The sequence below is a fragment of the Bipolaris oryzae genome, assembly GCF_000523455.1.
Source record: "Bipolaris oryzae ATCC 44560 unplaced genomic scaffold scaffold_6, whole genome shotgun sequence".
NCBI classification, from domain to species: domain Eukaryota; kingdom Fungi; phylum Ascomycota; class Dothideomycetes; order Pleosporales; family Pleosporaceae; genus Bipolaris; species Bipolaris oryzae.
Window position 1 is genome coordinate 39,845 of NW_006911282.1, and position 18,117 is coordinate 57,961.

The following is an 18,117-nucleotide window of genomic DNA, read 5'->3' on the forward strand; positions in this document are numbered from 1 at the left end:
CGTCGCAGCAGCAGCAGCACCCTGGTGCCTTGTTTTGCGTCAGGACAGCGGCTATCGGCTACGTAGTACACTAGAAGCAGAGCCCAACCCACCTCTACCACCTCTCTGTCTCTGCCTATGCCTGTGCCTGCGCCTGCGCCTGTGCCTGTGCCACCCTCCTCAAACACGGCCCCTCTGCACCATGCAAGCTGAGCAAGCGCCACACACCATGCAACCATGACATTCCACATCTACTAGTACTATACTCTACATACATAGCCTGTCATGCTATTCTTCATTGCCATGCTTCATTACCATCGGGAAAAAGACGCAAATCATGCCGAATGCAAATGCGCCTTTGCTCCTTCCCCCCACCCCCCACAGAAAACAAAGGAAAGAGCAAAAACAAAAACAAGACGCTATACTCCTTCCCCTCGTGGAAAAAATGAATAAAACAAAAACGCCAGGATATCATCATCTCCCCTTCCCACCTCGAGAGCACAACAAGTCACTCAACAACAAAAGCATCCATCCGCTAGTCTCAACCGCCGCCCCCTTTGCCCTACCCTGCCCTACCCTGCTCTGCCTTCAAACACCCACCCACCCACACACACACACACACACCGCTACATCTCCATCCTCTCCCTGCTCGCTTCTGCTGAGGTGCTTGTCCTGTGCTTGGTAGACTTGTCGTAACAAATGAGTCCAAAGAAGCCCTCGGAAGTACATGATGTGCTGGTCGCTGTAGGTGTTGGCGTCCAAGTTGACGTCTGTGTTGGCTTCAACTTGGACTTGGACTTGGGCTTGTGCTTGTCGTGTGTCTTAGTAGGTGGATCGTCGCCATCGAGACAATCGCCAAACCAGCCTGGATACTTGCACGATGATGTTGAAGTGGGTGCAGACGAAGTCGTAGTCACAGAGGGCACGGGCGCTGCCGTCGTAGTGTACGTCATCGTCTTTGTCTTTGTCACCTCATCCTTGCATCCAAACCACCCTGGCGTCTTGCACGTTGTTGTTGTGATTGTTGTTGTAACCGTTGTCTTGCTATGTGGCTGCTTTGTTGTTGATTCATCCAGGCACCCCCACCACCCCGGTGTTTTGCACGTCTCTGTCCTTGTCCGCGTGGTTCGGCTTGACGCCAATGTCGATGTTGCTGTAGGCTTGTAGCTCGTCGTTGTCGTCTCGGTGCCGTTGCTCTCAAAGTACTCCCACATAAAGCAGTCGGTGCAGTCCACATATGCCTCGCACCTTGGCGGCGCGTCATATTTCAGAATCACATCTCGGATCACCTCGACAATCTTGTGTGTGCCAATGCCCACGCGCCATCCAAAGTCTCTGACCGTGTCGTACACGCACTTGTGTCCGGTATGGCACACACTCTGCAGGGCATATCCGCCGATTGTACACGCACTCGTGGCCGAGTTGCACGTGCCCATGTATATCGGGTCTGCCGTGTGTCCAAAGTGAAACCCCCCCGTGTACTTTCGCTGCTGCAGCGACCCAATCTGATGGCCCGGTGGTGCTGGGAGGCCCAGGCGCGAGGCTGGCATGGCCTCTGGCACCGCCTCAAACGTCACGGCTGGATGCCCGAACGTCAGGGACAGGAACGAAGACACGGCACCGCCCAGAGAATGGCCCGCCATCCAAATCTCGGCATGGGGATACAGCGCCGTGACATTGTGGTACAAGTCCTGCGCCGCATAGTAGTAGCGGTTCTTCTCCCGCAGGGCAGTGACAAGGCATGTCGAGTTGCACGTATACGCAGATGTTTGGCAGTCGCACACTTGGCGCCACAGGTACTGCCCGCCTTGGCCGCAGCAGCAGCTAAAGAACAAATTATCGTTAATCTTGTCGTTGGTCGTCGTCTCCGAACCGTCAAACATGGCGGGCGAGGTGCCTTTGAGGCCAATGACAACAGTCGAGTTCTCCGTGTCGGCGAAGATGTGACCTCGCAGGCCATCCGACTCCCAGCCAAAGTCTTCCGTGTAGTTGAACCCCCCGCCAACGTCTTCCCACTCTCCAGTGTTAGGCTCGAGTATGTAGGCGTTGGAGGCCATGCGCGCGAAGCTGAGGACCGTCTCTCTGTCCGTCACATTTGGGCCCGCAATCTCGTCCATGGTCCAGTCTTCCTCTGCAAGCTGCACAGCTCTTCCAGTCTTCCTGCCCCATTCAAGGATGCCGTCAATCGCCTCTTTGCTCCTATCTGCTAGTCTCTGTATCGTCATGGCCTCGGACTTGACGCGCAACAGTGGCACTGGCTCGCGGTCGGTCGAATGCGCATCGGCGGCCATCCATACTGCTGCCTGCTCAGGAACATCGAGCCGCCTGTGCAGCTCCGGGTACTTGTATGTGCCATGATGGAAAACATGCCGCAGCGAGAACTCTTTGTCACTGCTGTGGGTACTGGGAGGAATAGACGGCGGCGGAAGGATGGGTACCTCAGCGGCGCTACTGATGCATGCAGCGAGGAACGAAAGCAGGAACGAGGCGGCGATGCGCGATGCCGAGGCACACAGCGGTCGTTGGCGCATGGCGTAGACAGGCAGTTGTCAAGAATGTCGTGCACTGGTAAAGGGAGGCAGGAGGAGACGCGTAGTAGCTTCAGGCAAGGAGTGGCACCATGCAGTAGTAGGTATGCATATGTACTACATACATAATAACAGACACACCACCCATCTATGACGATCCGTGGTTCACTTGACCCCAGACGCGCTGGTGGCCGCCACCCGCAGCCACTTGCACGTGCGGAGCTCTCCTCCTGTGCGGGGGGCGCGGAGCTTCCATGGCCATTGATAACGAGCTCGCTGCTGGTCTGGTAGTGCTACTAGTACTAGCAGAATGTAGATAGCACATAGCTTCACACGCCAGCCCGTCTGCCAACACCAAGCACGCTCGCTAGCCAGACACGCCACAGCCACTCAAGTCATTGCCCGTCACTGTGCATATTGAAGTCGTTGCGTTGTATCAAGACCAAACCGCCGCTCGGTGCTCTCGGAAGTGCCGCCGCATGACGTGAGCGTATGTACTCGACACAGGTTTCAGCGTCTTTCCCTTCGATGCACGCACACGACACGCCTAGAATACCCTGAGACATCTTATCAAACCACCGTCATCATGGCCGACCGCCCCAGAAACCTCCATCCCTCGCGTTCTTTTACTCGGCTTGAGCCTGCCCCTAAAAGCCCGCTATCACGAAGCCGAGCGAGTACACTGCAAGGCCCACACGCGTCAGACATGCTCGATCCGCTCAAGGCTTCCATACTGCCAGAGGAGGATGAAAACACAGAGGGCGATGTGTTTGCTGAAAAGGGCGAGGATGACGAGGAGCATGGGGAACAGCAAAAGGCACCAGACACATTCGAGGAGCTGCCCATAGAGATTCGCAGCTTGACAGAGCGGTACTTGCCTACGCTCATGTATACCGCCCCAATGGCCTTCTGACGCACCTGTAGATTTCTCGAATCCCTAACGGCAAAGATCCATCCCACCCCACTGTCCGCCGACGCCCTCGCCGACCTCTTCCAGGACTTCTACGGCCGCGCCTCCTCCAAAATCAACACACACATAGCGACCCTATCCGCCCGAATCACGAGTGAATCATTTGTTGCGGATTCGAAGAAAGGCATTGCTCCATCGAGCAGACCGGGTTCCATACGGAAGGGAAGCGATCAATCGGGAGAACAGCAGATGCTCAGTGCCTCCGAGATGGCTGATCGCAAAAAAGCTCGAAAGGCGCTCGAGGTCAAACGGCTGGCCCTGGAGGAGGCTGTCGAGCGAGCAGTTTGTGAGAAGGTATACGAGAGGATATGGCGGCACAGGAGCACCGACGACGAGGAAAGAGATCAGAAGCTCAGATCGAGAACAGCAGCCCTCTCACTGGTGGGCATTGGTCTGCAAGAATTGCTCATGACCGGTGAAGAGTTGACAGAGGAAGAGCGCCAGAAAGCAAAGGAGAAGGAGCCCGAGATTCGAGAGTACCTGTCAGCGGCGCGGCAAGACTTACTCAAAATGAACGACGAAAAGTATCCCCTCGGCAAAGTACAACATCTTACTGCTACGCACAAGTCGATTGTTGAAGCATTGTCTAAAATCTTCCCTGCCACATCGTCTGCAGACGAAATTCTCCCCACCCTCATCTACGCACTCATTACCATGCCCCCTGTTCACTTGAACGTCATCAGCGATCTGAACTTTATCCACCGCTTCCGCGCATCGAGCCGCATGGATGGCGAAACTGCCTACTGCTTGGTCAACCTAGAGGCAGCCATCTCGTTTCTCGAGACTGTTGATCTTTCATCATTACGGTCCGAAGAGGCCGTTTCCGCAAAACTAGATTCAAGGCCCGCAACACCAAAGTCAGAGATAACTCCCATGTCGTTGGGTCTATCAGATGCCCCAGATCTCATTCAGACGCCCGCCACTCCCATTGCAAAAGCCATGCCCAAAGAGCCATCAAGCCCTACAACTACAAAAGCCCAACGTCGCTTGAGTAATCTCATTCAGACGCAGACCAACAAGATAGAAGCCGCCTCGGACGCGGTACGAGATTCAATCCTAGACTCGGCCGATCAGGCCCTTGGGAGAATCAATACCACGCTAGACACAAGCTTCAAGTTTTTCTTTGGTGGTTTTAGAGAAAAGAACCCTAACGGCCCCATGCAAGAACAGCCGGCACTGCCCAAGACGCTAGAAGATGCCATGAAGCTGGTCAATTCCCCCACTCGAACGGAATCCTACGATGATATTCTGAGCCTCAGTGCTGCAGGTTCGATTCAAGGTGAGGAGTCATCAGATAATGCTAGTGGTAGAGGACTAGACGCAAAGATGGCCGATCTCTTTGCTGGCAAAAGGCAAATCAGAGACCGCAGTGTCGATTCTACTAAGTCAGGTGGCAGTAATAGCGGACGACGTGTCACTTTTACATCTACGCCAAATGCAGAAGAAAAGGCCCCATCGCCTGCAGCAGTCAAAACAGACCCTCCTCCATCGAACAATGTGTCTGCTGTCGACTCTCTTCGCAACATGGGTAACAACTTCAATCCTCTAAATCGTTTCTCTAGTATGAATGTACTACCCCGCTTCGCACGTGCTGTGAGCAATAGCACCACGCCTATTCTCTCTTCCTCAAGCCAGGAAGCACCAAAGACATGCCCTTCGCCTGAGCCACTCAGTCGAACCTCAACAGCGGAAATGCCACAGCCAGATGAAAAGGGAGCAAAGGCGATCGCTGCACTAGATCAACTCAAAAAGACACCACCACCAGTAAAACGTTTTCTCGAAGCAAAAGACGCACAGGATTTTAAGTTGAAGGAGATTGATGAGCTTTTGAAGGAGTATCAGCGACTGGCTGGGGCAATGAGAACGGCAATTAACAACTGATTTGCTTTCTGCCGGTGTTTGTACCGCATATCTAGCCACAAGATTCTTGACAAATTCACTTACAGATATGTTGACCCCGCCATTAATGGCAGGGAATATAAGAGATGCGCGTATTTTTTGTGTCAGCAGTAAGATGATTTGAATGAAAGTCCTATCATTTTTCCTTGTGAAATCGGATTGGTGTTTTGATTTTGCGTTGCTTCTTCATCAGACCAATCACCAAGGCATGCGTACTACGCGTTGGCGAAATATCTCCGTCGGCCAAACCGGGGGTTACTAAGTTGGGAAGGGGCAACAGTGCGCACGGACGTGTAAACAAGTTATCACAACACAGGAGCAGCATTCCCAAGCGCTCTCCGCACTGTTGCACTAACCACCCACAGGCTTGACAACCTCTAGTCGCACAAATGGAAGAACCAGTGCCGCCTCTCTCGCCAGAGAAATACAACACCCACTCCGACTCGATCGTCATTGACGACGACATCGACATGGCTTTCCACGACACGCCTTCCTCACCCTTTGTCGCGCACATTGGCATTGACGACCGGGAAAACGTTGCACCAGATGCTGTGCAAACGCCTATCAAGTCGCTGGTCGACCTGGATGCCAACGTGCCCCAATCCGCATTCAAGGTCTCACCAGACAAGAAATCTGTCCTCAAAGAGCGAACAAGTCCCATGAAGACATCGCCTGTCAAAAACCTGATGGACGACTTTGAAGACGCAGGGCTCAAGAGCAGCACCGCAAGTCCCAAGGCCAATGTTTCTCCCGTCCGCGAAGCTGCTACAGAATGGTCTGGATCGCCGCTGAGCAGCGTCTCTCGCAAAAGCCGATCGCCCTCCAAATCGGTGCACGCATCATCGCCCGAAACAACCCAGCGTAAGCTATCATTGGCAGATCAAGTCCCCGAGATATCGGTTACTCCCTCGAAACGACCGGCTTCTTCTCCCCTCAAGGCACGTGTGTTGCGTGATAATGAGGGTTTGACCGCAGCTATGAACTTCATAGAGACACACAAGGAAAACACAGGGAGCGTTAAGAGGCAAAGTTACCACCATGCTGAAATTGAACTCGATTCAGTCTTGGACAACACAGATATGCACCCGGATGGCCTAGAAGCCACCTCACTGGATATCGATGACACCTGCTTCAGCACCTTCTCCGAGATGCCGGGAATAGACATGACCAAATTTGCGGCTCTCAGAAAGAGCCCGGTGAAGGATGACGCGCTAGATGTATGTAAATGATGAAGATCATTACTAAGGCGCAACACTGACAACATTACAGGCTACACCACGCCCTCGCGCCCAGATGACACCTTCAACCGTTCGTCGTAGCGATAAAACCCCTAGCCCCACACCCCGTTGTACATACAAAGACAATGACACCACGAACTTGCTTTTGGATTTTACTGCTCAAATTGAGTCTTTTTCGTCATCGCGTAACAGCTCCTCTGGTCGCGGACAGACATCACCCAGCAAGTCCAGCAAAGAGCCAACGCTACGGTCCTATTATCAGAGTCAACGATCGCCTGCCAAGGGTGGATCAAATGTGCCTGCTACACCAAACCAAAGCCGCCAAATGCTCAATCTCTTGGACTTTGAGCTTCCTCCACCACCGACGCCCCGATCCCTTCCAACAGTTACCATTAGAGAGCTAGAGTCTGTCAAGTCTCAATTCCAGTCTCAGATATCTTCTCTCACTGCTAGCTTGTCAGGAAAAGAGGCCGAGATCGAGGCACTCTCTAGGGCTATCTCAGATGCTGAGCGACGTGTGGGTGAAGCCCAAGAAACTGTACGCGAGGAGCGCTCTGCCCGCGAGTATGCGGAGACACAGATGGTGGACTGGAAATCAAAAGGCGAAGAGGTTCAGAGGCTATTACAGGACGTTCAATCTGAGATGGCTCGCAACGATGCCGAACGCGAAGAGCTGTTTGCCAGATTGGCCGAAGCTGAGAAACGTGCTGAAGAAGCTGAAAGCCGATCGGCTGAACTGGAGACCAAGGTCATTGAAGCTGAAAGCAAAAATGTCGACATGACTACGTTTATCAGCAATGATGAGGCAGGTGACAAGAAGATTTACTCTGAACTCGAATGCCAGGCCGCCATTGCCGACAAGGTCAACGAGGTTGCACGTGATCTCCACACAGCTTACAAGGCCAAGCACGAGAAGAAGATCAAGGCGCTCAAGGACAACTATCAGAGAAAGGCCGATGAGCGGTGCAAAGAGCTCAAGCTGCAGATAGTCGGTCTTGAACGACAGGTTGAAGAGGCTGAGAAGAAGCGCGGCGACACTTTGAGCAAGACTGCTTCTGGTCAAAAAGACGGCGATGAGAACCAAGGGGCGTCACCCTCGAGGCCCACACGGAATGCAGAGGATGCTCAGATGCTGGAGGCGCAAAGAGCCGAGATTGAGAATCTCAAGGCCAAACTTGCAGGTCTGCAGTCTGAGCTCAAGTCACTCCGCAAGTCACACGACGCTCTTGTAGAAGATCTGGAGGCGGAGCGGATCGAAAAGGGTGAATTGGTAGCGGCAGCTGAGCAAATGTTGTCCATGTGCGGCGAAAAGATGGAGGAAATGCAGCAAGAAGACTTGCGTCGGTCGCAGATGAAGCCAGAGTCACGAACTGCATCTCAACAACCAGCACAGGCAGCGCCTCAGCAGGCAGCTAGCAGTTATCAGCAAGCGGCGCCTCAGCAACAGGCTATGCGCAACACGGGGTTCCTCGCTGGCGGCCCAGCACGACCAGGGTCTGCTCTTGGAGGCGGACGTCCTGCAAGCGGAACGGGTGCCATGCATGAGCGTAGTGGAAGCAACAGCAGCAGCAGCAACGTAGGCAAGCCATCTGGGCTACGGGCACCTGGTGGGCTCAAGTACCAGAGCACACCTGGGTTAAGCCGCAGCGGTAGTGGGGGCAAGAGCCGGTTGATGTCGAACATTGAGCGTATGGGAGGTGGAAAGGAGTAGAGTGCCTGGTCCGTTACATGTAATGGTGTTGGTGTTGGTGTTGGTAGTATTGTAGGGGGAGTAGGGGGCGTGTAAGAATACGTAGTTGGGTAAGGGGAATGATGGGATGATGGATGGGATAGATGATGATGACACACGCACACACACACACACACACTCTCTCTCTCTCCTGGGGTTTGTTGGTTCTTTTGGGCCGGGGAATATACGAAATCATGTGGGTTCATGGGATGTAAAAGAGGTGAGACAACACGGGGTGTTTGTTGTCTTTGATTGGGAAGGGTATTGCGGACGTATTGGGCACACACATATGTCTCTGGGGCGTTGTTGTCATTGGCGTTGATTTGAATCCAAGGGTCGATTTAGGGTATGGGGCGCGCGGTCTTATTATTGTCTTGTTTTTTTTGCTTTCTCAAAGCTTATCGTCACTTCGTCGCTTCATGGAACAATGGACAGCGGAGTAGTACTACTTGTTACCGCGAATATTGACAGACATCGACCGATGCGACACTTTTTTTTTGGTTACTTTCCTGTTTTGATTACACGAGAAATGATTCAATCTATGTGTTATTACGTTTTTTCCCCCACATTTGATATTGAGCATGTTTAGACTTCCAAGCCGAGGGTACCATGTGGATTGAACAATTTGCCCCATGCATGGGAAGAAGACGACAAGCATTAGAGTTCACAGCTGGGTTAGCTACAACGTGCTAGTTGCAGTAGAGTACGTAAGTAGTACGTGTATATATGTATACGTAGCGAGTATGTACACCTGGCAGGCGAGCAATCATTTGAACCAATACACCTCTTACAAAGTCGGGCCGAAAGCAAAGTGTAGGGCTAGAAAGTGTGTAAGTAGGTTTAACAAAAGACGTTGTATGCGCACAAGTGGCATGGTTGAGGGTTGTATTGAGTAGTGTGGCAAGGGACAAAGTAAGGGAGATATGCTTTGGCGGCTGCTGATCTTGTGTTTGATCTTACATGAGTACTTGCATCGATAGCCATGCCAGTACGACCGTATGAGCGTGTTGCGTGTTCCTCACCCGAGTGATTGGGTAGATTTAATATGGGGGGAGGGGAGGGGGCGGGCGGGAGGAACACAGTAAGCAGCAGGCCAGGTAGTGGGTTGGTTCACTGATTGGTATGTGGCTATTGCAACCGATGATGATGATGAAGACGTCACTGCAAAGCAGATGAAACCGTCACATGGTCGTGAAAAGCAGGTGTGGGAGAGTGAAGTAGGTGAGCCATGTTGGGCGATGGGACGTCAGGCTCTCCTGAATGTTGCCACGGAGCCTAGGAGCTAGTGGTGCGTACTTTGTCAACGTGATATGTTGTACAATGTCGACAGCATGTACTTGAGTGGCTAGGTTGAAGTAGTCTCATTACAGTATATCAGGTATAATCTGGAACCGCACTTTCAAAGGCAACGGACGACATGGATTGGGCCAGGGGGAATGATCGTCGTCCAGGATCATGGGACCCTTGGAGATGTTGTTTCACGTGGTCGGGACGAAATTTGGAGCTCATCTCCCGGAGTTGTGGGGGAAAACGAAGGTAATTTGGAATCAGCCGAGATTCTGCACTTTGATGAGGGCGAGAGTATACTGTAAGCGGATGTTGCTAAAAAATCTGTCTTTGCAATTTCTTCTCGGTCGCCGATGGCCGGTCGGCAACGGTGGTGGTGAGCGAAAACGTGGGACCCGATAACAACGCTGCAGGGGAAAAAAAGTTGTTCATGACTGCAGATTAGTGGATAGGGTTGTAAAACAGCGGCACGCATTCAACGGTGCCCCGCTTAATAGCAATATGCGGGCCGGAGGGGAAGTGAGATGCGAAACACGAGGGATGAAGACGTAGGGCGATAGTAGAGGGTAATAAATTATTTGAGAGTGGAGGATGGCGGTGGTGTGCTTGAGTGTTACCTTGTAGTATGTTTTGGCAGTATTCACTTGTTAGCTGGATTTGGCGCGCAGTGCGCAAATAGCAGCAGTGAGCGTGTACTGTAGGGTTGAACAGAGCAGAGTGCAGGCAGATTGCAGGTAGTTGTCGAGTGTGGCTAGTGGGAAAGCTTATCGTGCTGTGGTGGGGGCGGGCTGGACGTTAAACTTTGTGAGGGGAGCCATGACGGAGCGTTGGGCGTGGTGACGGTTGGCGACCGGGGCTTGTTGGTGGGAAGACAGGGCGTGTGTGGGTCGGCAAGTAGGGCTAAGTATGGTGCAATGAATGGGTGGTGGCGGTGTCTGCAAGGCTTGAGTAGCGACGAGTAGCGCCGATGGTGGACGATGGATAATTTCGGAAGAGGGGAGAGGGGAGAGGAGGAGGAGGAGCAGCAGAGTGGGGGAGGGACTAGGCTTGTTGTTGAAACACGACAATCGATCCGATGGCCTCGCCGGGCCTGGCAATTTCCCTGGTGGCCGGGGGTTATCGTGTTGTGGAAGAAGAAAGGAACAAAGGAAGGAAGGAAAGAATGACGGGAGGCACTAGATTGGATAGAGCAAGGTGATCCGTGCGTACAAGGCTTGGACGGTGGTTTGGGAGCGAGGGAAGGCAGAGGCAGGAGGCAGCAAGGGAGCAGAGCAAAGCAGAGCAGAGCAGAGCAGAGCAGAACAGAACAAAGCCCTGGGCCTGTGCTTAGTTCAGCAACCACTGGACTGGATGGGGGGGGGGGAAGTGCATTGAAAAAAAAGGACAGTCAATGCCATGGTCACAGCGAGATCAGAGCGAGCAGAGGGATGGGGGAACAGTGTACACTGTAGGTACTCAAGTAAGTAAGTGCAGCAGCATGGGCATAGGGGGAGGGGGTCTTGGCTGCCTTATTCTTAACAGGAGTTAGTCAGCCACTTGTCAGGCAGAGCGATGAGGGTTTTGACACGTCGTGGTCGGGTGGCCGAATGGAGGAGATATCATGACAGTCATGGCAGACGCACGGGGCGGGCAGAGGGCGCCGCGGGCCTCGGAGGTCAGCAGCATGGAGTAAGTGGCTGAAGGCTGAAGGCTGCAGTGGACATGTGACGGCAGCAGAGAGTCGGACAGGTCAAGAGGAAGCTGAGTGGGCGGAGGCGGGGGTGGGGTGATACAGATGTAGTGTGCACTGCGTCTACTGTGTAAGTACTGCGTACTGCGTAAGTAGTGTGTAGGCATGTACAATGGAGGGCATGGAGTGGACGTGTGTGTGGACATGTACATGGGAGCGTGTGCAGCCCGTGTGCAGCCAATGTGCAGGCGTGGACGTGGGTGCAGGAAAGGGAGAGGCATCATGGCGGTAGGCGGTTAGGCCAGGGGAAACGATAAAGGTAACCGGGACCGGGGTTACGGGTGATTCGTTCGCTTCACTGTGCACGCCTTGCACCTGGAACTAGTCCGCCTGTGGACTAGTCTCCCGGGCCTAGCGGCTTCAGGTACGCGAAGGGTGAGGGCGTGCCGGCACTGCTGCTGGTGCTGCCGGTGCTGCTTCTCCGGCCACCGCCAAGCCCAACCATGCCCGGCCGGACAATTGGTGGGCGCGTCGTTTGCCCTGTGGCCTTGCGGGCTGGCTGGCTGACTGGTGAAAAGAAATTGAGACGAAAAGAAAAACGAGCAGTGCAGAGACACGGAAAAAGCATTGCGCGACCATGAGCGGAACATGCAGCGTCTGGAGACTTCAGCAGGCAGGGAGACGGCGGGGGGCCTGCAAGGTACCGGCGCGCCCTGATTGGACGCGGCGCTTTCGGGCGCTCAACACCATGGCCTGGCTGCGACTGTTGCTGTTGCTGCTACTCGTCCTGTCGCTCTAGGGGAGGCGGGCCTTTGTCTTCCGACAGCCAGAGTCACGAGACGACTCGTGGCTGCGGCGGCGCCTCCCCTGCTGCCAGCCGCCGCCGCCGCCGCCACCACCATCATCACTCCCATCAACCACCACACCTGCCGCCAACCACAGTCGGTAATACAGCACTGGGGCTACTCTACCACATTCGAGCCACTCGAGCCCGTGGAGCCACGCCCGGTCCTAGCGCCCCCGCTGCTCCCTGCGCCCAAACCCTGCTCTGCCTGCTGCTACTGCTGCTCCCACTGTGATGTTGCTCCAGCTTTCCCTGCCACCGCCCGGCCTCAAGCGCCCATGCACGGCACGGAAATGAGCCTAGTCAAAATCAATCCTGGCCCTCGCTCGACGCGCCCATCACTCCCCCAGAGCAAAAACTGTCCAATGCCCACCAATACCGGCTTGTCGTGCCATCTTTTCGGTCGGGAGATCTGCTTTCTGCATTCCTTTCCCTTCACCACGCCGCACTTCGCTGCGCGCCTGTGCATCCGCTCCTTTGCCTTCGTCTGCTTCTCAGCCTCACACGCTCCTTAACCCGTTTCTTAATCTATTGTTTATACTTTCCCCCCCAAGACTCGCACGCCCGCCCGCCTGCCCGACGCTGCCTGTCCTCCTATTCTCCACACACATACCCACAAACACACCCACAGACACTCCCACACGCACTATTCCACAGCCAGCGCCTGGCACCCAGCACCCAATTCGCCCTTCGCCCCTTCCCACACTGCATGCTGCCGCCTGCTGCTTTCACCCTCACTTCCTCGCTCCTCGCTCCTGCCGCCAAGCAGCCATTGGTCAGCCTGCAAAACATCGCCTACACCCTAGTGTAGTCACTGTAAGCAGTAAGACACCACACCTCGTCTCTCCCACCCTCTCACCACCTCGCTAATTCCGGCTAGGACACCATGAACCGCTGGCTGAATAGGAAGAAGGATGGCGCCGAAGACGCGCCTGCCGGGAAGAAGGTCAAAAAGGGCAAAAAGGGTCAAGAAGAAGAGGTCAAGCCAGAATTCGATCTCAATGCCGTGCTCCCAAAAGCAGACGATTTCCGCACCAGTCTAATCCTGCCCGGTCTATCCACCCGCTTCAGCATGCTGAGAGAGCAGGATGATCCTTCATCTCTCATCGGCAAAGCAAGCGACGATAGTGTTCTCCAACCCAAACGTCAGTCCCGCCTTCATGAGTTTGGTTTCGTTCCTGGTGGCCTCTCCGACATTGCTGAAGTATCCTCGCTCAAAGGTTCTCTTCACCGACCGACTGCTGCTGAACGCACCGACTCCTTTGATGGCCCCAAAGAGGAAGATGGCTCTGGCAGTGTCATGAGCCGAGCGAGACCTGGCGAGGGTAACATCCTCTTTGGTGGACGACAGAAAATCTACGTCATTTCAAACACAAACTCAAAGGGCACTGGACGCGCTCTATACGACGACGATGTCAACCTGTCAGCATACCAACGCCTACGACAGGAAGAAAAGGAGCGCATACGGCAACAGGCAGAAGAGGAGGAAGAGAGCCAGCACTCGGAACCCTCCAGTCCCACAGAACTGAGCCGGAAGAGGGAGACTACATCCTCGACAAACTCTGGCCCATCCAATACCCGCATCTCCACCGCTGCGACTTCAATAGCCTCCCAAGGCGCCAACTCGGTTTCCGCCTCCTCTCCCTCCTTGCCCCCTTCCTCGGCTCCCATAAGCTCCCCAGATCTGAACCGGTCAACTACCAAGCGGCGACTTTATGACCAAGGCCTGGATCAACAAATTCAAGACCAGCAATCCTCAGCCATGAACCGACTCAATTCGATACAGCGAGCGCGTGCGCCTACACTGCGATCAAACCAGCCTCTGCCCATCGGTCAAGCACGTTCTGCAACAAATCTCCACGACCGCTTTGCCAGGGGTCCTGGATTCCGCTCCGAAAGCCCCGGTGCCTCTGGCCACCCGGCCATGGTCCGAACAAACTCGTCTGGCACATCAAGCCCTGTTCTTTCGCGGTCACAATCGCCACCATTGGTAAGCCCAGTGACTAGCGACTGCAGCGATGCTCACTCGCTCAATGCTGCGCTCCAACCAAACGATCGAGGCAAAGCTACTGCTCTGGGTGCCTTCAACAAGCCAAAGGAGGCTTTCAGTGAAGAGCAGTATGCCGAGCGTTTGCGACAGATGAACCAAGACCGACAAGCACGCGAATCACCAGCAACAGGACCTGCTAAGTCGATTCCTCGCAAACCCTCGTTGCGAGAGCGGGCTGAGCAGGAGAGAAGGAAGAGAGCGGAAAGTGACGCAAGAGAGAAGCCTAGACCTGAATCACCCACCGAGCAAAGCACAGCCCCGAATGCTTTTTCCAGGTTTCAGGCTGCTGCCAGCCAGATGAGGATCGCGGGTCAAGCAGCTGCAAACGTACAGCCAAGCCAGAAGCCCTCACAGAACCCAAAGGACGGATGTGCGAAAGCTACCTTCTTTGCCTCGCCTGACTCGAGTGATGACGAGCAAGCACAACAACAGCAACAAGAGGAACCAGTTTCCAAGCCAGTGACAACTCGTCCTGCAGGTTCCGCCCGTCGGTTTGAAAACCTCCCAGTTGCAACTGGTCCTGCGCCGCCCATGTTTGAGCACCCTGCACTCCGCTCACGTGCTCCATCAGACGAGGACACTCAACAATCAAGCTCCATCGCTCGCTCTCCCTACCAAGGCCCCGTGTCTCCCGCACTAAATGTCGCAGACAATGACTCTCCCACCCTCGGCCCCCAAAACGGTGGACTTAGTGGTCTGATTCGCCAGCATCTGCGCAGCAACAGCAATGTCTCTTCCACTTACGGCGAACCAGGTCCGCCCGTCATGAGCCCACCCATGGATTCGGCATTCCAGAAGAACGACTTTGGACTGCAACGTAGACAGCCGGATTCCGAGTCCGAGTCCGTCACGCCTGTGCCATCAACGTACAGCCATTCCAACCCATGGGATCTTGATGACATTGATGGCCCCTATCGTGAAGAGCGCGGGGCTGCCAAACCATCGAGTCCCATTGAGGGATCAACCAGGATCAGGCCTCTTATCATGAGCACCTCTGAGCACCACATTGGTTCATCCACGTGGGACCTCACTCCTCGAAGGAATCACGAAAGGATTGCTAGCAATGAGACGGAAGCTGAGCACGAGGCATTCCAACGAGATCTTGCCCAGAGACAACGCCTGATCCAAGAGAGTCTTCGCGCAAAGGCCGAGGGCCGGTCACTGAGCCCTGGGCCTGGTGCCGGACCATCAGGAGGATTGAAGAATGCTCTGAGCATGCTTCGCGCAAAGTCAAACGGCGAAGCATTTGCCACAGTCGATGCATCCAACAAGTCGGTGAGGAAGCTTGCTCTTGGTTCCTCCGCGGTCAATCTCAGCAGCACTTCGCTTGTGAGCATGCAAAGTTCCGACATGCCGCCGCTGCGAACCAAGCCTTCCCGTGTACTGCAACAGAGCGAGCAGGATGCGCAGCGTGAGCTCGAGCACAGACAACGCTCAACAACCGATAGCAGCCGGACAGGTCGTCCTGCAGGTAGAACACAGCCAGCTTCAACCAGGAGCTCGACGAGAGAACGCTCAAGCTCTGGCACCTCATCAGGACGCTCCCAGAGCCGTGGAGGTCATTACCGTGATGACTTGGACCAGGCCATGGCCGAAGGGTCCCGAGCTGCCTACCCTGCGAACACATTTCCTTCGTTACCCGGATATGTAGCACACCCTACGCCTCCTCTGCCTGCACCAAAGACGTCAATGGATTCTGAAGGCCGCTCACGTTCAAGGAGTAACAGCAAAGTTTCTGCCTCTAATTACTTTGAATCAAAGCACCTCAACCCCATCCAGACCAACCTGACACCGGGTCAAAATGCACGATTTCCCCCTCCGCACGGCAAATTGTCGCCTGGACTACCGATTTCGCCTCGACCTTCACCTGGCGCTTACAGCAACCACAGTGGTCAGGGTTACTCGCATCCTACCTCTCCAATGCCCCCATTCTCCAACAACCACACGCCTCCTGTGTCTAACCCAACGACGCCTAACCCGGCCACGCCTAGTGCTCCTGCCTTCAACCCAAGCACTGTGCAACCTATAAACAGACAAGGAATGTTGCGAAAGAAGTCTGTTGCCAAGGCAGACATCTCGGACCCCGTCTTCATTTCCACAACGTCGGTGATCGACACGGTTGATCTCCCTCCTGGTGCGTCCCTTAAGAATGGCATCGAATATGATGCGCCGCCTGTTCCACCCATCAACCCCATGAGGCGACGATTTGGATTTGGTCGTGAGGGTCAGGGCTCAGCGGCTTCTGATCCCGCTGTCCAGCCGGGCATTGAGGCCCCACGAGCGCCTTTTGCAGAACCGCTTCGTACCGGCTCGGCTGACGGTCTGTACGAGCAGGCGCACCCACCGCCTAGGAATGTCCTGAGGAAAGCGACAAGCGAAGGCCGAAGTCTGCGTGGAGTAGCACAGGGCCAAATGGGACCGACTCCTCCCGTGCCATCGAGTGGTTTCCAGGGACGCAACAACTCACCTCCGCGTCCCATGAACACCCAAGCCAGAGGTCAAGGCTCCGCTGAGGGTGCTATGTTCTAAACTGTGAGAGGCCAGTAATTGCATGGTCGAGTCAAGTTTTTCTCTTCTCATCCTTCTTTTCTTCGTTTTTCACGACTGCCATTTGCGTGCAGCGATTTTACATTTGCCCCGTGTATAAGATAAAATTTTCTTCCTTCTTGTGTCTGTTATGTTTCCAGGTTGGCACGTCTGTGACAAGGGCCTTGGGTTTGGGGGAGTTTTTTTTTTTCTCCATCTCGAATTTCCTTTACTCTTTTCTTTTCATTTTTTTTTTCATTGCCCACTGTCTCAGCGATATACCTCTCGATTCTTTAAGTTTTTCGTTTGAAAGATCCATTTCATGATGAACGATAGGGTTCGGGCTAGAGTACGACCCGGCACCGGGCTGGACACGGTGCAAGTAGAGGTTCGCAATCGCATCACGCAAGTGCCGAGCACGCCTGGTCTGAGTTTAGACGGGAAGGCTGCTCGGATGGTCATTTTGAGTCGAAAGGTATTGCCAGCCGCCAAGAAGGTCGTCATGTCATGTAGGCTTCGTGGGGATTCGGTTTAGCGTGTGCTGCCGGGCTGCGTGTGCCGGTGCTGCGACGGCTATAGCGGTCAATACAAAAGAAGCGCTATTCATTGTGTTTGACGAGACGTTTGTATTGCTTGGCCCATGTGAAGATTATGATAGTCGTCGCACTGCCAACCCACCTGTTCATGATGCTTCTCCACAATGTGGGGCTCATCGTAACGCTGACTGTGACTCTGGATTTCAGGCCCCAAAAGGGAGGCTTAGTTGTTTGTTTGTTTAATACTAGGCATGTTTTGTTGGTGCTGTTTGCAGCAGTGCAGTTGTGCTTTTGGAGAAGGTGGATGTGCAGAGAAAGAGGCCGACTGCGGTAGCAGCACGCACACAATGGACGGTGTCTAACTGCATTGCCCTTCGCTGTCATGCACTTATCGACCACTGCTATCACACCGCTCGCCCACAGCAAAAGCAAATACGAATTTAATCTACCGAGATGAGATGATGTGAGACGAGTGACAGGCTGTGTGCCATGGACTCAACGCCCCATGTACCCGCAACGGCCGAGTCATGGGCCCATGTTTCAGCTGCCGTTGCTTGGCTACTTGCATCTCACCTGGCCCGTGCCAAGAACTCACAAGCGCGCCATTATTTCCGAGAGGAAGCCCGGCAATGTCCACGACGAAGCTTCTGGATGCCGCCCGCCAAACGGCTGTATGGAATGGTTACGCGGTACTGCGGCGAGGGGGCAGGGAAATGCACGCGTACATGCACAGTCATCGGGACCCGTAGGATGGAAAGAAGAAAAAAAAAAGGTCAGGCAAAACTGGCAAAAGCAATCAAGAGGAACGGAAGGGGGTGAGGGGAGGGGTGAGGGGGGCACATAAATGTGGGGTTAGTCATGG

The 18,117-nt window shown here is 54.3% G+C and overlaps 5 protein-coding genes across 5 annotated transcripts; 4 read left to right on the forward strand and 1 right to left on the reverse strand.

The window, feature by feature from the left end:
* Window positions 1-605: 605 nt before the first annotated feature.
* Window positions 606-2,510, reverse strand: COCMIDRAFT_988 (uncharacterized protein; the record flags this gene model as incomplete). Its single annotated transcript, XM_007684922.1, has 1 exon — window positions 606-2,510. The coding sequence occupies one exon, from the start codon at window positions 2,508-2,510 to the stop codon at window positions 606-608; it is 1,905 nt and encodes a 634-aa protein (XP_007683112.1).
* Window positions 2,511-3,093: 583 nt separating this feature from the next.
* On the forward strand, window positions 3,094-5,358 carry COCMIDRAFT_82205 (uncharacterized protein; the record flags this gene model as incomplete). Its single annotated transcript, XM_007684996.1, has 2 exons — window positions 3,094-3,377; window positions 3,432-5,358. The coding sequence occupies 2 exons, from the start codon at window positions 3,094-3,096 to the stop codon at window positions 5,356-5,358; spliced, it is 2,211 nt and encodes a 736-aa protein (XP_007683186.1).
* Window positions 5,359-5,765: 407 nt separating this feature from the next.
* Window positions 5,766-8,325, forward strand: COCMIDRAFT_990 (uncharacterized protein; the record flags this gene model as incomplete). Its single annotated transcript, XM_007684923.1, has 2 exons — window positions 5,766-6,593; window positions 6,646-8,325. The coding sequence occupies 2 exons, from the start codon at window positions 5,766-5,768 to the stop codon at window positions 8,323-8,325; spliced, it is 2,508 nt and encodes an 835-aa protein (XP_007683113.1).
* A 4,704-nt stretch (window positions 8,326-13,029) lies between these two features.
* Window positions 13,030-16,722, forward strand: COCMIDRAFT_32363 (uncharacterized protein; the record flags this gene model as incomplete). The annotated part of the gene is made up of 1 exon (XM_007684968.1): window positions 13,030-16,722. One exon carries the CDS (start codon window positions 13,030-13,032, stop codon window positions 16,720-16,722), a length of 3,693 nt encoding a protein of 1,230 aa, XP_007683158.1.
* Window positions 16,723-17,760: 1,038 nt separating this feature from the next.
* Window positions 17,761-18,099, forward strand: COCMIDRAFT_22148 (uncharacterized protein; the record flags this gene model as incomplete). The annotated part of the gene is made up of 1 exon (XM_007684948.1): window positions 17,761-18,099. The coding sequence occupies one exon, from the start codon at window positions 17,761-17,763 to the stop codon at window positions 18,097-18,099; it is 339 nt and encodes a 112-aa protein (XP_007683138.1).
* Between the last annotated feature and the right edge of the window lie 18 nt (window positions 18,100-18,117).